Genomic DNA, 20,630 nt, shown 5'->3' on the forward strand with positions numbered 1-20,630 from the left:
CTGGGGTAGGGGCAGGGAGGAGTGCACTGAAGCTTGAGTGCTGCAGACGCTTAAGCTAGCAATGCAGTGGGAATGCAGCTACAGGCTACAACTTGTGTTAGCACAACTCACCAGGTGCTATGCCAATCAACCAGCCTGCGTAGATCAAATGTTTAGTCATGTGGCCACTCTCCCTTGAGCTAGGCTCACAGAACTCACAGCTCAGAGGGACAGTGGGAAAAGCCACCTTTGTGCTCTCTCAATCTTCATAGAATCATAGGACTGGAAGGGACCTCGAGAGGTCATCTAGTCCAGTCCCCTGCACTAGTGGCAGGACTAAGTATTATCTAGACCATCTCTGACAGGTGTTTGTCCAACCTGCTCTTCAAAATCCCCAATGATGGAGATTGCACAACCTCCCCAGGCCATTTATTCTAATGCTTAACCACCCTGACAGTTACAAATTTTTTCCTAATGTCCAACCTAAACCTCCATTGCTGCAATTTAAGCCCATTGCTTCTTGCCCTGTCCTCAGAGGTTAAGAAAACAATTTTGCTTCCTCCTCCTTGTAACGACCTTTTACATACTTGAAAACTTATGTCCCCCCTCAGTTTTCTCTTGTCCAGACTAAACAAATCCAATTTTTTCACTCTTTCCTCATAGGTCATGTTTTCTAGACCTCTGATCATTTTTGTCACTTTTCTCTGGACTCTCTCCAATTTGTCCACATCCTTCCTGAAATGTGGTGCCAGAACTGGACACAATACTCCAGTTGAGGCCTAATCAGCGTGGAGTAGAGTGGAAGAATTATTTCTCATGGCTTGCTTACAACGCTCCTGCTAATACATCCCAGAAGCATGTTTGCTTTTTTTGCAACAGTGTTACACTATTGACTCATATTTAGCGTGTGGTTCACTATGACCCCCAGATCCCTTTCTGCAGTATGCCTTCCTAGGCAGTCAAGTCCCATTTTGTATGTGTGCAACTCATTGTTCCTTCCTAAGTGGGGTACTTTGCATTTGTCCTGATTGAACTTCATCCTATTTACTTCAGACCATTTCTGTTTGTCCATTTTGGGCTGCCCTGCGGGCTAGAGAAGCCCCTTTGCAGGTCTAAATTACTGTAGCTTCCCTGGGCTGTCCTAGCGGCTGCAGCCCTGCCCCAAATTTTTTCCACAGTGCTGCAGCCCCTTCTGCTCCCGTCATTCCCCTACACCATCCGAGGGCAGCCTTCTGGCTGTCAGCCATAGTGCCTGCATGAAGGAAATCCTCCCCCAGCTGAATATGGGGCATTTAGGGCCCCTTTATTTTGCTCTGGCCCTTTTACACAGCATAAACAGGCTGAACCAGGGAGTGAGGATCTCATTCATGGTGTCTGGAAAAAAAGGCTTTGCAGCTTACCACTGCGGTGATTCATAGCAACATTGTCCTTACTTCCTAATTATATATGTAGTGGAGACTATCCTCTTACTTGATTGCTCCCAACGTATAGTGTGTTATTGCTAGTTTTTACAAGGCACTGAAATCATTCAGTTGGCAACAGGGAAGGTGACTATTCACTTAAGCAGATTCGGCATCTGCACTCCCTTTCCTGACATTAGAGGCTTCAACAGGACCTGAAAGGAGATTTTTCAGCTCTTGACTTTACCAGGAGTGCTTTTCAGAGAAACAAGTCCTAAAGAAATAGAATTTCTCATTCCCTCTTCAATCCACTCACACTCAGGGGTCGTCTCTGAATCATATCACAGAATGCCTGCATCTCTGCTCTGCTCATCCCAGAGATTCTTTGTAATGCTGATAAAGGAGTGGAGTTTTCCTTGAGAGAGCAGATTCCACTTCTTATGAGAACTCAGGCTGTGCAGTAACCCAGAGGTCTAGGGAAACTCTGTCTCTTTCCAAGGATCAAATGTTGAAAAACTTAGTGCAGAGAAGCGATCAGGTCTGAAACTCAAGTAGCCAAAGCATAACGAGAGGAATAGATACTAAAAGGAAGAAAGCCATCTTTGACTAGGTCAGACTGGAGTGACACTTGGATATAATATTTAATGAGAACAGTGTCACACTGGCCACCTACATGCCAAAAAACCTCCAAGAAACCCTGACTTTGGAAAAGAAAATGCAGACTCTGAACTTTGTAACTGGCCAAATTCCTGCTCAGTTTTATTGTAACAACTGTCAGTGAGGTTAAATGAGTTGGGGGTTAAATATTGAACACAGTTATTCAAAAGGGCCTCCTAAGCACTAACAATTTACACGTTTACTCTTGGGGTTGGAAACCAATTCAGATTTCACACAGCAGACGAATATACACAAGGAAACTTTAACGAGGATAGGAAAATGCAATGTTCCATTTGCTGAACGTAATGAGTATACATGCTCTTTGCCCCCAAAATATTTGCTGTTTTCTCGTCTCACCAACTGGATACTCTCATAAAAAACCAACCTTCCACACAAACTTCCTCGTGGCTGGACTTTACGAAAACTAGACAAGCCATTTACAACACACACTTTGCTTCTGTACAAAAGAAAAAGGACACTAAACTACTACATACCACAATGGGCCACAACAGTGGTTCCCTTAACCCACCCACCAATATTGTTAATCTATCAAACTATACTCTTAGGACAACTTCTTCTGCTGGACTATCTTGGGGCCTCTCCTTCTGCCCCTCCACCCCCACGAACATGATACAGTTCTGTGGTGACCTAGAATCCTATTTTCGACATCTCCAACTCAAGGAATATTTCGAACACACCTCTGAACAACATACTAACCCACAGAGACCTTCCTACCAACACTACAAAAAGGAATGATTCTGGGTGGATTCCTCCTGAAGGTCGAAACAACAGACTGGACTTCTACATAAAGTGCTTCTGCCGATGTGCATGGGCTGAAATTGTGGAAAAGTAGCATCACTTGCCCCATAACCTCAGCCATGCAGAACACAATGCCATCCACAGCCTCAGAAACAACTCTGACATCATAATCAAAAAGAGGTGCTGTCGTCATCATGAATAGGTCGGAATATGAACAAGAGGCTAATAGGCAGCTCTCCAACACCACTTTCTACAAGCCATTACCCTCTGATCCCACTGATGGTTACCAAAAGAAACTACACCATTTGCTCAAGAAACTCCCTGAAAAACCACAAGAACAAAACCGCACAGACACACCCCTGGAACCCCGACCTGGGGTATTCCATCTGCTACCCAAGATCCATAAACCTGGAAATCCTGGACACCCTATCATCTCAGGCATTGGCAACAACAGCAGGATTGTCTGGCTATGTAGACTCCCTCCTCAGGCCCTACGCTACCAGCACTCCCAGCTATCTTCGAGACAACACTGACTTCCTGAGGAAACTACAATCCATCGGTGATCTTCCTGAAAACACCATCCTGTCCACTATGGATGTAGAAGCCCTCTACACCAACATTCCACACAAAGATGGACTATAAGCCATCAGGAACATTATCCCCGATAATGACACAGCTAACCTGGTGACGTCCAGCTTTCAACCAGACCACACCACAAGATCCATTGTCTACAGCCACACTCTACAATACAATCACATTGTCTCTGTCTGAGGGGTTGGAGCAAAACACCTACAAGATCTCCATCAAGCATTCTTACAACTTCAATACCCACCTGCTGAAGTAAACAAACAGATTGACAAAGTCAGAAGAGTAACCAGAAATCAACTACTACAGGAGAGGCCCAACAAAGAAAACAACAGAACGCCACTAGCCATCACCTTCAGCCCCCAACTAAAACCTCTCCAACGCATCATCAAGGATCTACAACCTATCCTGAAGGACGACCCATCACTCTCACAGATCTTGGGAGACAGGCCAGTCCTTGCTTATAGACAGCTCCCCAACCTGAAGCAAATACTCACCAGCAACCACACACCACACAACAGAACCACTAACCCAGGAACCTATCCTTGCAACAAAGCCCGTTGCCAAGTCTATCCACATATCTATTCAGGGGACACCATCATAGGGCCTAATCACATGAGCCACATTATCAGAGACTTATTCACCTGCGCATCTACCAATGTGATATATGCCATCATGTGCCAGCAATGCCCCTCTGCCATGTACATTGGTCAAACTGGACAGTCTCTACGTAAAAGAATAAATGGACACAAATCAGACATCAAGCATTATAACATTCAAAAACCAGTCGGAGAACACTTCAATCTCTCTGGTCACTCGATTACAGACCTAAAATTTGCAATTCTTCAACAAAAAAGCTTCAAAAACAGACTCCAACGAGAGACTGCGGAATTGGAATTAATTTGCAAACTGGATACAATTAACTCAGGCTTGAATAGAGACTGGAAGTGGATGGGTCATTACACAAAGTAAAACTATTTCCCCATGTTTATTCCACCCCTCACTGTTCCTCAGACATTCTTGTCAACTGCTGGAAATGGCTCATCTTGATCATCACTACAAAAGGTTTTCCTCCATGCCCTGCTCTCCTGCTGGTAATATCTCACCTTAAGTGATCACTCTCGTTACAGTGTGTATGGTAACACCCATTGTTTCATGTTCTCTATGTATATACATCTCCCAACTGTATTTTCCACTGAATGCATCCGATGAAGTGAGCTGTAGCTCACGAAAGCTTATGCTCAAATAAATCTGTTAGTCTCTAAGGTGCCACAAGCACTCCTTTTCTTTTTGCACATATACCTAGTTATCTGCAGGGCCAGCTGGTCCAGCACTGCCCCTCCTCTGGAGATGAACTCCAGCCCTGTTCCCATCCTACAGTCATACCAGGGTGGAAGAGGAAAAGTTCTCATAGTATTGATACCCTCACCCTTGTCCTTGGCAGTGCCCCTCCTCCCACAGAACCCAGCAGACCGGGTGCGTATATAGTTCCTGAGCCCTACTCCCCACCCCACAGACCCAGCTGAGAGATTCAGTAAAAATCTCCTGGCACCCTCATCCTCACCCCCCCCCCCCAAAGTAAAGCAACTTAGAGTGAGCTGGTCTTCTCCCTTCTCTTTAACAGACCAGGGCTCCCTGCTAGCCACTCTGACCAGGAGCAAACTTCTCATATGAATGACATTCAAACACCAGCCTGTTGGCTCATCACTAGTAAACACTACTTAAGTCAGTCACAGGGCTTTGAGGAGTCAATAAAGTTTCCATTAATCTTTGTTAGACTTCCTTGCTGGTGATTTTTAGCACAATGTGCTATCCTTGCGATCCAATATAATTTAGAGCAGTAACAAGGTGTAGCACAGTTAATGGAGCAGGCTCTGTGCACCAGTCAGCCAATACCACAGCCCCCAAGGAAAGATTGAAGGAACTACCGATACATTTTGAAATGTGCCACAGTGCAGTTTAGCGAAAGAAATCTTGTAATACCGGCTTCCATGAGAAACATTTCTCAGGAACAATACACTGCTCTTGGTTTATTTATGTTAGGTTTCTCTGAAAATGCTTAAGGAGGAGGGGGAAGGGGTTAATTCAAGTGGAAATTTGAAACAAACAAAGTAGGCAATAAATCATTGGTTGGGCACTTGGTAAGACACGCCTTAGTCCTGCCTTGGGACAGGCTGTGATAGGCCTACACTCTAACTTGTGCAGTAAAGGCTTTGGTTCGACTTACCATATGTCACTAAATATGAAGGCATCCTGAACTAGCTCAGGAGCCAGCCCTGGAGTATACATTTCCTTTTACATACATCATTGGTTGGGCTTTACAAATGTTTTGATCTATTGTAGCTAGGGAACATTGTTTATTTCAAAATAGCACAGTGTTAGCATCACTAACTTGGTTTAATGTACATCTATCAACATGCAATGTTCTGTGTTGTGTTAGCGTTACATTATATTATTTTAATTGTCCCACTGATAAACGATGTTCGAGATTTAAAACAGCCATCTAAAAGGTAAGTTCTTAGTAAGCACCAAGGAGATCGTGGGCCACATTCTAATGCCCTGGTTCATGCAGAGTAGTCACTAGTTGATGTCAATGGAACCACTTGAAGAGTAAAAGTACTATTTATTTACTGTGAGCAAGGGTGTCAGAATTTAACCTATGGTGTAGTGGCTAGTGTATGTCACACGTATTCAGGACCCTGGGTTCTATTCACAGCTTAGCTCCTGATGTATTGTCTGATCTTCCACAAGGCATCAAAACCCCTGTGAGGTTTAGTTATTAAACCTAGAACTCTCAGAGCATCAGTTAGTGCTACAATGGAGTGCCCAAAAGGCTTCTATCAAACTGGGTGGCAATTACAGTTGGCTGGGAAATAATTTCATTTCCTGCCAAAAATGTTGAACAATGTTTCCATTAAAAGAAAAGGAGTACTTGTGGCACCTTAGAGACTAACTAATGCATCGGATGCATCCGATGAAGTGAGCTGTAGCTCACGAAAGCTTATGCTCTAATAAATTTGTTAGTCTCTAAGGTGCCACAAGTACTCCTTTTCTTTTTGCGAATACAGACTAACATGGCTGCTACTCTGAAACCTGTCAATGTTTCCATTGAATATTTTCCTAACTTGGGGGAGGAGGCAAGGGTGGAGTGAGTGTAAAAATGATTTTTTTTAAATGAAAACTTGACAAAAAGTTTTTTCATGAAAATCTTTAAAAAACATTTTGTAGCCAAAAACAAACAAAAACACAGACAGCAAAATTTTGACCAGCTCCATTTTCAATGATCTATTAACACATTTCATTAATATCCAATAGTTTTATACCAGCTTTCATCCAAGGATCTCAAAGCAGTTTACAAACAGCAATACAGACAGTCTTGGCATCCTGTGAGGAAGACATTACCCCTCCAGCCCATGCTTTTCATTCCATTAGGAAAATGAAGCACCAGGCTGAGATACTCAGTATCTGCAAATCAGGCTACTAATTCTGGTGCTTGAGCATGGATTGAGTATCCAAGCACTGAAATTTGAACTTTTCTGATCTAACTGACCTTTCCTAGGTGGCAGAATCTGTGTCAATAAAGAATAATCTCATTAAGTAGTAGCTGTTTTACATCAAATAATGCACAGTGCATATTGAGATGGAAGAGGAAATGCTCCCCTTTGTTCCACATTCTGCTTAGAAGCAGACAATAACTTGAGTGGTGTATTGCTAGCTCAGCTCTGGCCTGCAGAAATAGGAGACAAGTATAGGGTTACCATATTTCAGGTTCCCCAGAAGAGGACACTGCGTGGTTGGGGGGCTGAAAGCGGAGTACAGTTGGATGGTACCTGTGGCAGGGGTACTCACTGGAGGTGGGGACCAGTGTCGCTCCCTGCCATGGTGGCAGGCACAAGGGCAGGACACAGCAACAGCCATCAGTCAGGGCCTCCCTGCGGGATCCCCTCCCCATGGCTGGGAGTTGGGCAGATGTGGCTGCAGGAGAATGGACCAATCAGCTGCAGATGCAGAGAAGGGACCCATCAGGAAGTGGACCAATTGAGGCTCTTTCTGAGCTACACCATCTGCTCTGCAAAAATCCAGGACATTTTCTGATAGATATTTGAAAAATCTGCCAGGACAGAGGATGGAGACTCAAAAAAAGAGGCAATGTTCTGGAAAACCAGGACGTATGGTAACCCCAGACAAGTGGAGTTTATTAGCAGGTGGTGGGGAGTGGTAGTAGGGGCAGATGCAACAATGATTTAAAAAGCAAGAGGCAGTTCTGAAATGTCACTACTACAAGATCTGCACTTCATTCACACTAATGGGCCCATTCGCCTCAGCTAACTACACCACTTGGTGCACAGAGGTCTCCGCAGTGCAACGGTAAATTCCACAGCCTCTATACAGACATGTACGTGCTCTTCCAACAAACCCAACCCGCAGAGAAGTGAACATATGGTGAGGCTCCATGTCCATCTCTGCACGTAAATCTTCATTGCCTTCTTGTCGATCATACTGTCACCATTAACCCCTGGATAGCTCAGCTCATTTATTGCAGCTCTTGTCAGTTTCAGTAACATATTTTCTATTTCCGTTCTTGGTTCAGGGGATCTATTACAGGGCCCACTCTTGTGCCGTCAGAGCTGTTAATCTTGCTGATGCTTTCAAAGCGGTTAATGGGCTGTACTGATGTGCATGCACCACCTTGTGCTGGATTTTGCCACCTCATTTATTTCAGTGCTCTCCTTGAAGGGCCCCTGCAGTGACTGCTTAGCTCCAGACCTTGCACCGATGCTCCTTCACTTGGCTAGAATTATTTTCCTGTGTTCATTCCTTAATTGCCGAGATACCCCCTGGGTAAGGCACCATAGTTTTGCCTCTGTGCTGTAGGTATCCCCCCTCTATGATAGTCCTTGCAAGTTTCCCAGTCCCAAAAAGTGTTCCTTTCACCAGACATATGTACCAGCCTCCATGACTTAGTCACCATTATTTTCTCTTGCTCACGTCACATTCATTAATTCTTCCTAGCACTTTGGCAGCTTTGTTGTCTGTGCAAATCCTGTGGGCTACTTCACTTAGTATGTGTAAGAACTGGGGGGTGGGAGAGAATCGAAGAAGCTGTTCAGATCAAGGTTAGGTTCTGGCTAGTGAGATTTGTTGATATGAAAAATTTCACAAACCATTCTCTAAAATGGCCAGCAGAGGAACTGAGGAGATGTCTGCAAACTTGGTCAAAAAATCTCACAAGAATAGCTTTACCCCATATCAGAAACAGGAGGAAAAAAAGTAATTTCTGGTTCTGAATCTGACCTTGAACTAAAAACAAAGGAGTTGGGTTTGGATCCAAGAATCTGAACTGGAACCTTCTCTATCATATTCAAAACGGTTTAGATCTAGGATTCTGGGTTCGGCTCCTGCAGCCAGGACAAACGGCTCAAGTACATGCAGGCTTTGGCTGGGAGTTTCGGAGGAGCCTAAGGGAGGCAGGCACTCAAATCCTATTGAAATTCAGTAGGCACCTGTTGTGAAAATTGGGCCGACAAATTTATCCTAAGTCTGAGCTTAACTGTGAAAAGTGAGTGAAAGTTCATAAAATGTTACAATAACCTACAACAACAAAACATTGAAAACGGGGAAAGATGGAAAAAAAAGAGGCTGAATTAGCCCAAACAAAAAGGCCTACTGATAAAATTCAAAGACCGTATTAAGATAGTGTCTGGTAAATCAGAACAGTGGGAGACCGGCAATCAATGAACCAAAATTGGTGTGTCCAAAATTAGGCCCATTGGCTGATAAAATAACGAAGGAGTGAATGACTCTGCCCATCACTCCTCCTAAGGGCTTCTTAAAATAAAAGTGTTTGAGGAAAACTGGTAGAGAGGAAGTGAAATGGAACAATTGCTGATTCAAAGAAGGGAAAGGAGGGAGCTTCACCATCATGGCTGCCACCCTCATTGTCTCCTGGGACCCTGGGATCCACTGTAGCATCATTGGGTCTTCATTGTTCTGATCATAAGAAATGTCCCAATAGATCAAGCCAATAGAGGGAGCCAGAGACAACATCACTACCTCCACTGGCTTCAGTTAAATCCTGACCACCACAAGGTATGTGGACACACACACTCTCTCTCTCTCTCTCACACACACACTGTCTTTTTCCTTCCCCACCTTATTTCTTCTCTTTCCTATCCTTCTCCTTTTGCCTTCTGTCTAGGAAAAGTCTGGCTTAGCCAGCCAAGACTGCATATTTTGCAACACCTCTGTAAGCCTGTGACCAGAGAAGCATAGAAAAGCAATGCCCTAAAACATCCTGATGCTGGTATGAGCTTGCCAGGACTTGGAGTGGCTGATACGACTGGGTGCTGTGCCTGGGTTTTCCAGGAGCAAGATTGCAAGGGAGAAGCAACACCAGAGACAGAAGCTGCACTTTCTATCTTTAGGTTTCTCTCCGTCTGTCTTGTTTTCTAGGAAACGGGATCAGACTTCAACAGCAGCAGCACCAGCTCATTTCAACTAATTTTTTCTTTTCCCCAAAAAGGACAGTCATTATGATCTTCAGTACCACTTAAAAAAACCGTTAAACAAGTGGGGGATTCTGTCTAAAAACTCAAGGGGAAATGGAAGAAGGGTTGTTGTTAAAATGAAAACCGTGCTTAATACTTTACATTCCAAATACTTAAACCATTTTTCCCTTCTTGTTCTGTATCTTTAATAAAAGGTTTAATGGTGTTTGTCATGGTACTAAGCAGGCGGAGGTCTCTGTATACCAACCCTTGTTTGAAATTATTTAATGTTAGACCATGTCAGGGGCATGTTAACACCTTTGACTCTTTGGGTCCATACATTCCATCTAAATTACAACACCACACCTAACTCTTTAAGACTCCTTTCAAAATCCCAGTCCTTAGTGTCATGATGGAAAAAAAAAAACAACCCACCTCCTTTGCTTTCTATAGCAGCTTTTATGCTACCTAACGGAACAACACTATCACACATCTCTATGGAGAGGAAAGTGTCAAAAGATGAGTAACAAAGCATCATGTGTTATTTTTAGTTTGCAAAAAACCCCAAATCAAAACTACTAGCCCCCAAAGTATTTTTGTGCATTGCACACTATATACGACTACAGTTTTGTGTGTGCGCGTGTGTGCGCGTGCACATGCATGCAGTAACTACTTAAGGGAAAGGCAGGCTAGTAAAAAGCATCACCATTCCTGCTCTGGTTCTGTCTTTTCAGTTCCTTTAAAAAATATCTGGCAACTTTATTTGATATAAAGGCTATAATTAAGTGGGGGGGGGGGCAGAACACCAGAATCCTGGCATCACGCTCAAAAGGGATCTCTGAACCTGGGAAATGGGGGGGAGCCCATGTGCTTCAATACTATGGTAACAGGCACTGTATAATACCCAAAAATAGACAGACACTTACAAACAGACCAATACAACTTACAAATAGACCCATAAAGCAGATATAGCAGGGGACAGTTTATCCCCCTGCCTTTACCTCCCAGGAACCAGGAAGGGGTCATGTGCAGCTAGGAATTCACAGGCAGCCTGACTTCCACTAGAAATGCTATACATAAAACTAGGGGCCACACACCGTGGTACTAGGCCAGTCCACAGTACCGAGAGAACACACCCATAATCATTTGGTTGTTACCTGTTATAATGACTTCATCTCCATCCTGCAGAAATTTACGAGAATGTCCATTCCCAAGGTCAATTACTTTTGTTCCCTTCCATGACATCTCCAGCAGGGAGCCAAAGTTCTCCGGATCCTTCAAAGCATAAGTTAGTAACAGAATTGTAAAACCACCTGTCTGTACTACCATTAATCTCCAACCCCCTGCTGCTGGGAGTGAGAAAACAAATACAGTATATTGTTGGATTCTGTGCAATGGAACCTTGCCAGTAACAGGTTTCAGAGTAGCAGCCGTGTTAGTCTGTATTCGCAAAAAGAAAAGGAGTACTTGTGGCACCTTAGAGACTAACAAATTTATTAGAGCATAAGCTTTCGTGAGCTACAGCTCACTTCATCGGATGCATCCGATGAAGTGAGCTGTAGCTCACGAAAGCTTATGCTCTAATAAATTTGTTAGTCTCTAAGGTGCCATAAGTACTCCTTTTCTTTTTGCCAGTAACAGTCATTGATCCAGTTCATTGACGTGCTAGCTTACTCGCCCATCTTGTGTTTTTAACTCCTTACTTGCTGAAGGCCACAACTGCCTAAAGCAGTCTTCTCTTTGGTATCATTAGCTTTTGTAGTGGGCACTATAAGGAAAAATTGGATCCTGTTCGAGGAAGAATGGAGACAAATCTAGGGCACTATTTCTGCCTCTCAAGTATCTGTCTGTTGCTACATTTCAGAGTCCTATTCACATTTCATCGTACAGATGAATGCTAAATGTTGGTAAATGTTAAAAAGATTTTAATGTAAATCTGCAGCATGATGTGTTAGAGAAAAGAAAAGGCACTTCATTTATACATGTGTACCCCAGCAGGATGATGCAAGTGCTTTATTATGCTGAAACACTACTGGAGCCTTATAGAAGGACAGATGGCAATGCACTAGGAGCAAGATCCAACCCCCACTGATGTTTCCCAGTGGAAAGTCTCCCAATGACTTTATAGGCTATTGGATAACAGGGTATAAAATATTACCCTGTCCTTATTTTCTATTTCAGCACGAGGAAAGAAAACAACACATCACACCTCGGTCCACCACTGAACAATGTCCAGCAATGTGCTGGTCAGGAGACAGAGCGCCGTGAATCCCAAAAAATACATTGGAGAAAGTGGGTTTTGCATTTTCTAAGTAGAGTGCAACACCAGTACAGTATAAATGAAAATAATGGACTATGAAACTAGGTTCATACAGAATTGAGAGACTTGGAAGCGTTAACACTTTGAAAAACAGTAACAGTAACATTTATATTATCTAGAGGTTTTCCCTCCATAGATCGCAACATACTGTTGCTGTGGAGTTTGTTTTTAACAATGAGATAGTAGCTGTAACTCACACAGCAGGATTGGGCTACTTTTGTGCAGGAATATTGTTGCCTCTAAAATACCACAACTGGCTTTTATGAATACTGACAGTAGATTCATAGATACTAAGGTCAGAAGGGACCACTCTGATCATCTAGTCCGACCTCCTGCACAGCGCAGGCCACAGAATGTCACCCACCACTCCTATGAAAAACCTCACCCATGTCTGAGCTATTGAAGTCCTCAAATCATGGTTCAAAACTTCAAGGAGCAGAGAAGCCTCCCTCCAGTCAACCATGCCCCATGCTACAGAGGAAGGCAAAAAAACCTCCAGGGCCTCTCCAATCTGCCCTGGAGGAAAACTCCCTCCCGACCCCAAACATGGCAATCAGCCAAACCCTGAGCACATGGGCAAGATTCACCAGCCAGATACCCAGGAAAGAATTTTCTATAGTAAATCGATCCCATCCATCTAATATCCCATCTCAGGGGATTTGGCCTATTTACCCTGAATATTTAAAGATAAATTACTTACCAAAATCCCATTATCCCATCATACCATCTCCTCCATAAACTTATCGAGTAGAATCTTAAAACCAGATAGATCTTTTGCCCCCACTGCTTCCCTTGGAAGGTTATTCCAAAACTTCACTCCTCTGATGGTTAAAAACCTTCGTCTGATTTCAAGTCTAAACTTCCTGGTGGCCAGTTTATACCCATTTGTTCTTGTGTCCACATTGGTGCTGAGCTGAAATAATTCCTCTCCCTCTCCTATATTTATCCCTCTGATATATTTATAGAGAGCAATCATATCTCCCCTCAACCTTCTTTTAGTTAGGCTAAACAAGCCAAGCTCCTTAAGTCTCCTTTCATAAGACAAGTTTTCCATTCCTCGGATCATCCGAGTAGCCCTTCTCTGTACCTGCTCCAGTTTGAATTCATCCTTTTTAAACATGGGAGACCAGAACTGCACACAGTATTCTAGGTGAGGTCTCACCAGTGCCTTGTATAACGGTACTAAAACCTCCTTATCCCTACTGGAAATGCCTCTCCTGATGCATCCCAAAACCGCATTAGCTTTTTTCACAGCCGTATCACATTGGCAGCTCATAGTCATCCTATGATCAACCAATACTCCAAGGTCCTTCTCCTCTTCCGTTACTTCTAATTGATGCGTCCCCAACTTATAACTAAAATTCTTGTTATTAATCCCTAAATGCATAACCTTACACTTCTCACTATTAAATTTCATCCTATTACTATTACTCCAGTTTACAAGGTCATCCAGATCCTCCTGTATAATATCCCGATCCTTCTCCGAATTGGCAATACCTCCCAGCTTTGTATCATCTGCAAACTTTATTAGCACACTCCCACTTTTTGTGCCAAGGTCAGTAACAAAAAGATTAAATAAGATTGGTCCCAAAACCGATCCCTGAGGAACTCCACTGGTAACCTCCCTCCAACCTGACAGTTCGCCTTTCAGTAGGACCCGTTGCAGTCTCCCCTTTAACCAATTCCTTATCCACCTTCTGATGTTCATATTGATCCCCATCTTCTCCAATTTAACTAATAATTCCCCATGTGGCACGGTATCAAATGCCTTACTGAAATCTAGGTAAATTAGATCCACTGCATTTCCTTTATCTAAAAAATCTGTTACTTTTTCAAAAAAGGAGATTAGGTTGGTTTGGCACGATCTACCTTTTGTAAAACCATGTTGTATTTTGTCCCATTTACCATTGACTTCAATGTCCTTAACTAATTTCTCCTTCAAAATTTTTTCCAGGACCTTGCATACTACAGATGTCAAACTAACTGGCCTGTAGTTACCCGGATCACTTTTTTTTCCTTTCTTAAAAATAGGAACTATATTAGCAATTCTCCAATCATTCGGTACTATTCCTGAGTTTACAGATTCATTAAAAATTCTTGCTAATGGGCTTGCAATTTCAGGTGCCAATTCCTTTAATATTCTTGGATGAAGATTATCTGGGCCCCCCGATTTAGTCCCATTAAGCTGTTTCAGTTTCGCTTCTACCTCTGATATGGTAATATCTACCTCTATATCCTCCTTCCCATTTGTCATGCTACCATTATCCCCAAGATCCTCTTTAGCCTTATTAAAGACTGAGGCAAAGTATTTGTTTAGATATTGGGCCATGCCTAGATTATCTTTAACCTCCGCTCCATCCTCAGTGTTAAGCGGCCCCACTTCTTCCTTCTTAGTTTTCTTCTTATTTATATGGCTATAGAACCTTTTACTATTGGTTTTAATTCCCTTTGCAAGGTCCAACTCTACTCGACTTTTAGCCTCTCTGACTTTATCCCTACATCTTCTGACTTCAATTAGGTAGCTTTCCTTGCTGATCCCTCCCATCTTCCACTCCCTGTATGCTTTCTGCTTCTTCATAATCACCTCTCTAAGATGCTTGCTCATCCAGCTTGGTCAACAACTCCTTCCTATGAATTTTTTCCCCTTTCTTGGGATACAGGCTTCCGATAGCTTCTGCAGTTTTGATTTAAAGTAATCCCAGGCCTCAACTGCCTTTAGATCCATAAGTTCTTCAGTCCAATCCACTTCCCTAACTAATTGCCTTAATTTTTGAAAGTCAGCCCTTTTGAAATCAAAAACCCTAGTTGCAGATTTATTTTTGTTAATCCTTCCATTTAGTTTGAACTGAATTAGCTCATGACCACTTGAGCCAAGATTGTCCCCTACAACCATTTCTTCTATGAGGTCCTCGCTCCTCACCAAAATTAAATCTAAAATGGCATCCCCTCTAGTTGGTTCAGCAACTACTTGATGAAGGAATCCATCAGCTATCGCATCTAGGAAAATCTGAGCCCTATTATTATTACTAGCACTGGTCCTCCAGTCTATATCTGGGAAGTTAAAGTCTCCCATGATCACGCAGTTTCCATTAGTATTTACTTTATTAAAGACATTAAAAAGGGCTCTATCCATAACCAAATTAGATTCCGGAGGTCTATAGCACACCCCAAGCACTATCGCAGGAGAGGCTTTACTAGTTTTCTTCCCCAATGTAATTTTTGCCCAGACAGACTGTCTTATCCATTGCATCGCTTCTTATTTCTTTACATTCTAACTCATCGTTGATATACAATGCTACTCCACCCCCTTTACCTTTGTTTCTGTCTTTCCTAAAGAGCACATACCCTTCAATACCTGTAGTCCAGTCATGACTACTATTCCACCATGTTTCTGTTATCCCTATAATATCTGGTTTCACTTCCTGCACCAGTAGCTCTAGTTCCTCCATTTTGTTACCTAGACTCCTCGCATTGGTGTATAAACATCTTAATTTTTGCTGTTTGGCCTCGCTCACATTTTGTACCCTATTAGGCACAGTCATTCTACAGCCAGTATAACCTATTAGACTAGTATCCACACCGCCCTCGCTCCTTATATACATTCTCCTACCCATGGCTGTATCCTTTCTTACTTCATCTTCTTCCCTCTCAATGCTAAAATCTGGCGTGGAGATTTTCTGGACATCTCCCATCCATCTCCCCCCAATTCCTAGTTTAAAGCTCTCTATCAGTTGTGCCAGCCTCGATCCTAGAAGTCTATTTCCTTCCCTACTCAGATGAAGTCCATCCCGAGAGAACTGACCTCTGTCCGTGAATGCCTCCCAGTGGCCATACATCCCAAAGCCCTCCTTATAGCACCACTGCCTAAGCCATCTGTTGACAGTCATATCTTGTCACACCTTTGTTGCCCTCTCTAGGAACAGGAAGGATCCCGCTAAAGATCACCTGAGCCTCAATTTCCTTAAGCGTCTTCCCCAGCCTAGCATAGTCTCCCTTGATACTTTCCAGCGAGAATCTGGCTGTATCATTTGTTCCCACATGAAGGATAATTAGGGGATTCTTTCCCGCTCCCTTGAGGATCCTTTTCAACCTCAGGTCTACATCCCGTATCTTAGCACCCGGAAGACAGCACACCCTTCTATTCTCAGGATCAGCTCTAGTTACAGGCCTGTCTATTCTTCTCAATAAAGAGTCCCCGATCACATAGACCTGCCTTTTCCTGGTGACAGTGCTATTCTCCAGTCTCTCCCCTGTTCCCTCTGGCTGCAAGTTCTTTCCATTCCTATTTTCCCTTACAATTCTCTTCAACCCATCCTGTATCCTCCTGGGGCTCATATTTGGTGTAGTCTCCCTTGACTCTTCCCCTTTTTCTATAGGGCTAGCCTCTCTTCTCTTCTTCCTTACCCTTCCACCTTCAGCGACTACCTGCTGAGCCCCTTCATTTTCCAACTCTGCAAACCTGTTCCTAAGCTCTATTTCTCCTTCACTAGCCCGTCTTTTCCTCTGCCTGGTTCTTTGAGTCACATGTTTCCACTGACCACTTTCCTCATCCAGTCTCTCCTCAAAATTCCCCAGCCCTGCTTCCATCCGTGAGTCTGAGCTTTTCCCTTCAGATACCTCATATCTTTGCTCCATCATCTGCTCAAACCCCTTCCTAAACTCAACCAGACTTTCCACCTGCATCTCCAAACCTCGGATCTTTTCCTCCATCAGCTCTATCAGACGGCATTTCATGCAGACAAAACTCTTACCGGTTCCCCCCTCCAGGATCATGTACATACCACAGCTTCCACATCCAGTCATCCTCAATGTGTCTTTCACTGCAGGAGTCACTCCCACAGCTTCCTCTGTATCTGTCATCTCCTTCCCACCTAAATCCTGTTAATCTGGGAAACACAAGCCACACCAAAAAGACCACCCCCCCAGCAAAAGCAAACCCCAAACAAGCACAATCCAAACCCCCCTTCCAAACTCCCACTCAAACTCCCCTGTTTAGAGCTCTGTGTGCTAGCTCCTGTGCCGCTGCAGCTGTCTGTGCCGCTGCCTGACTGGCTGGCTACCTTTATAGGGCCCCTAGTCAGAAGCCCCACCCCCTAGGCAGGGCTCAGCTGCTCTCTCAGCACAAAGCCCCACCCCCTAATCAGGCTCAGCTGCTCTCCCAGCACAAAACCCCTACACACACACACACAAATACAAATACAAATACTAAAAATACAAAACCAAGTACAACTACCTTCTCCTCCAACAGAACTCCCACTCAAACTCCCCTGTTTAGAGCTCTGTTTGCTAGCTCCTGTGCTGCTGCAGCTGTCTGACAGTAGGAAGGCTTAAAAAATATGTACTTCAAAAAGATTGAGGAAGAACTACAAAGATGTCCATAATAAAACAAAGTGGGTTGAAGGCCAGTTTCTAGTTACTGAGTACTTAGTTATTAGTGACAGCTGTTAGTGAAATGCTTACGGGTCCACTGATTGTTCCAGATGCCAGGAGATCTCCAGGTCTGAGGTTGCATCCATTGATGGAGTGATGAGCCAGCTGCTGTTTCATGGTCCAGTACATGTACTGGAAAAAGGGGGAAGTGAAGGACAAACATTACTCTCAGATGTAACTAGTCTGTACAAAATGCATTTCATTCTTTCTGGATCATACAGTTAAACATTAGCCCTCAAAAACAACAGCCTTATCTAATCAGGAGCCTTCAGCAGTCAAAATGGAACATTTGTAATTACTTTAAATTGATCCACTGGCTCACTGATTAGTCTCCAGAGGTATGGCCTGAATACAAATAGTTTGAAGAGATGAGAAGCAACTATTGTAACCCTACTTTCACAACATACAGCATATTAATACCACAGCTCCCTAGGCAACTGGTCTGGTCCAAAGCTCAGTGGAATCAATGGGAACCTTTCCAATGACATAATGGACTTTCAATCAGGCCCACTCTATATGAGTATTTGGCCCCACAGCAAGAATAAGTAGATGTCAATGGAATCCTGTGTAGAAGGATTTTAGCACCTGAAGGCGTGGCATTAATGTTGGGGTTATTGGCAATTTGTGGCACTAGAATCAGATGTTTCTGCGCAATGTAACCAGTGAACCAGTCCCAACAATTGTTAAATGGGTAACTGGACAGAAGTAGTGCAGGTACCTGGCAGTACAGCACAGACATCATCAGTCATGTTTCTAATATGACTTTCAAGGGGAAGAGCCTCTTTGGCCACTGACTCACTAACCTAGTGAGGGGGTTTTTAAATGAGGTTCAAAGGAGACCAATGAGAAAAGCCCACAGGTAAGTTAAAAAAAAAAGTGACCTTAACAGAAGGCCAAGTGTTGACCTTAAGAGTATATCTACGTGCAATAAAAGACCTGCAGTTGATCTGGTCAGCTGACTCTGGGCTATATAATTATATGTAGATTCCAGAGCCAGGGTGGAGCCCAGGCTCTCTGACCACACCCCCACACTGGGTCTCTGAGCCTAGGCTCCAGCCTGAGCCCAAATGTCTACATTGCAATTTTATAGCCCCACAATCCAAGTCAGCTGACCTGGGCCAGCCACGGGTCTTCTATTGCATTGCAGACATACCTTAAGAAGGCTAGATGTTGGCGGCGGGAAAAGTTACAATAGGGACATAGGAGCAATAAGGGGGAAAACAATGGGGAAATCTGCTCAACATCTTAGGTGTTTATGCACAAATGCAAGGAGTATGGGGAACACACAGGAAGAACTGGAAGGCTTAGTATCCAAGCTACATTATGATTTAATTAGCATAACAGACTTGGTGAGATAAATCTTGTGACTGGAATTTTGGTATACGGGGTAACAGTTTGTTCAGGAAGGACAGGGAGGGAAAAAACAGGAGGAGGGGTTGCTTAATACACCAAGAACATACACACTTATAATGAGGTCCAGAAAGAGACGACAGGTTTCAGAGTAGCAGCCGTGTTAGTCTGTATCCGCAAAAAGAAAAGGAGTACTTATGGCACCTTAGAGACTAACAAATTTATTTGAGCATAAGCTTTTGTGAGCTACAGAGGCAGATCAAAGATTCCGGGTGAAGACGAAAGGGGAAAATCCAGGGGTAATGTCATGTTAGGGGTTTACTATAAACCACCAAATCAGGAGGGGGTGGATGAGGCATTTCTGGAACAAACAGAAATATCCAAAACCCAAGCCCTGATAGCAATGGGAGACTAACTATCCAGACATCTGTTGGAAAAGTAATATGGCAAAATATAAAAATTTCAAATTCTTGGGATGTTCTCAGGACAGCTTCTTGTTTCAGAAGGTGGAGGAAGTAACCAGGGAGGCAGCCATTTTAGACTTAATTCTGACAGGGAGAAATTGGTTGTGAATCTGAAGGCAGGAGGTAATTTGGGTGAAAGTGACCATGAAATGATAGATTTAATGATTCTAAGGAAAGAAAGAGTGAGAATAGTAGAATAAGGACAATGGGCTTTAAAAAAAAAGCAGGCTTTAGCAGACTCAGATAACTGGTAGGTAAGAGCAGATGGAAAGAAAACCTAAAGGTAAAAAGGAGTTCAGGAGATGTGGCAGTTTCTCAGAGAGACAATATTAAAGGCACAACAGCAAACTATGCAAAAGAAATATAGGAAGAATAGCAAGAAGCCAATATGACCAGATGAGGAGCTTTTAATGACCTAAAATCAAAAAAGAATCCTACAGGACGTGGAAAGATGGAAAAATTGCTAAGACCGAGTCCAGAAAGGTACCACAAGCACAGAAGGACAAAAATCAGGAAGGCTGAGGCACAAAATGAGTTACAGCTAGTGAGGGACATAAAAAGCAATAAAAACAGGTTCTATAAATACATTAGGAGCAAGAAAAAGATGAAGGAAGTTGTAAATCCACTACTTTAGCGGGAAAGAAGAGCTATTAATAGAGGACATCAAAGCGTTTAATGTCTAGTTTACTTCAGGCTTCATTAAAAACATGGTGACCAGATGCTGAACACTATTAATATTAACAAGGGGGGGAGCACAAGCCGAGAGAGAGCAAGCGAGAGAGAGAGCAAGCGTGAGAACAGGTTAAAAATATTTAGATACATTAGATGTATTCATGTCAGCAGGGCTTGAGATAATTCATCCAAGGATACTTCAGGAACTAGGCTGCCCTAATTTATATTGAGCCCACTTTTCCCTCACCCTTCTGGGTTTGGTACCCAGTGGAGTTGAGTAAAACTCAAGGCTTAAACCCAATGTTAAATACTGGCTATAAAAATAGCTGCCTAGAATTTGTCTCGCAATTGTTTAAACTCTTTGGCTTAGAAGCCAGGAACTAAAATCTAGTGTGGACACAAAACACACTATGAAATCCTGCAGCTGGCATGTCCACATTTATTTGAATGGTGTCCTCCATCATACTTGGACTGGGGCAAATGCTGTGTTCACCTCTGTGTAACAGCAGTGATTCTGGAGGCAAAC

At 43.3% G+C, this 20,630-nt stretch overlaps 1 protein-coding gene across 1 annotated transcript in view; it reads right to left on the minus strand.

Annotated features, from left to right (window-relative positions):
* The window catches only part of FAH (fumarylacetoacetate hydrolase), a 36,368-nt gene that overhangs the window by 1,508 nt on the left and 14,230 nt on the right, over window positions 1-20,630 (minus strand). The window contains exons 12-13 of the mRNA XM_038419403.2: window positions 17,649-17,750; window positions 11,026-11,143 (exon numbers count right to left, since the gene is read on the minus strand). Of these exons, the coding sequence (XP_038275331.1) occupies window positions 11,026-11,143; window positions 17,649-17,750 (220 nt within the window). The remainder of the gene's footprint in view (window positions 1-11,025; window positions 11,144-17,648; window positions 17,751-20,630) is intronic.

This window comes from Dermochelys coriacea, chromosome 10 (genome assembly GCF_009764565.3).
Source record: "Dermochelys coriacea isolate rDerCor1 chromosome 10, rDerCor1.pri.v4, whole genome shotgun sequence".
NCBI lineage: Eukaryota > Metazoa > Chordata > Testudines > Dermochelyidae > Dermochelys > Dermochelys coriacea.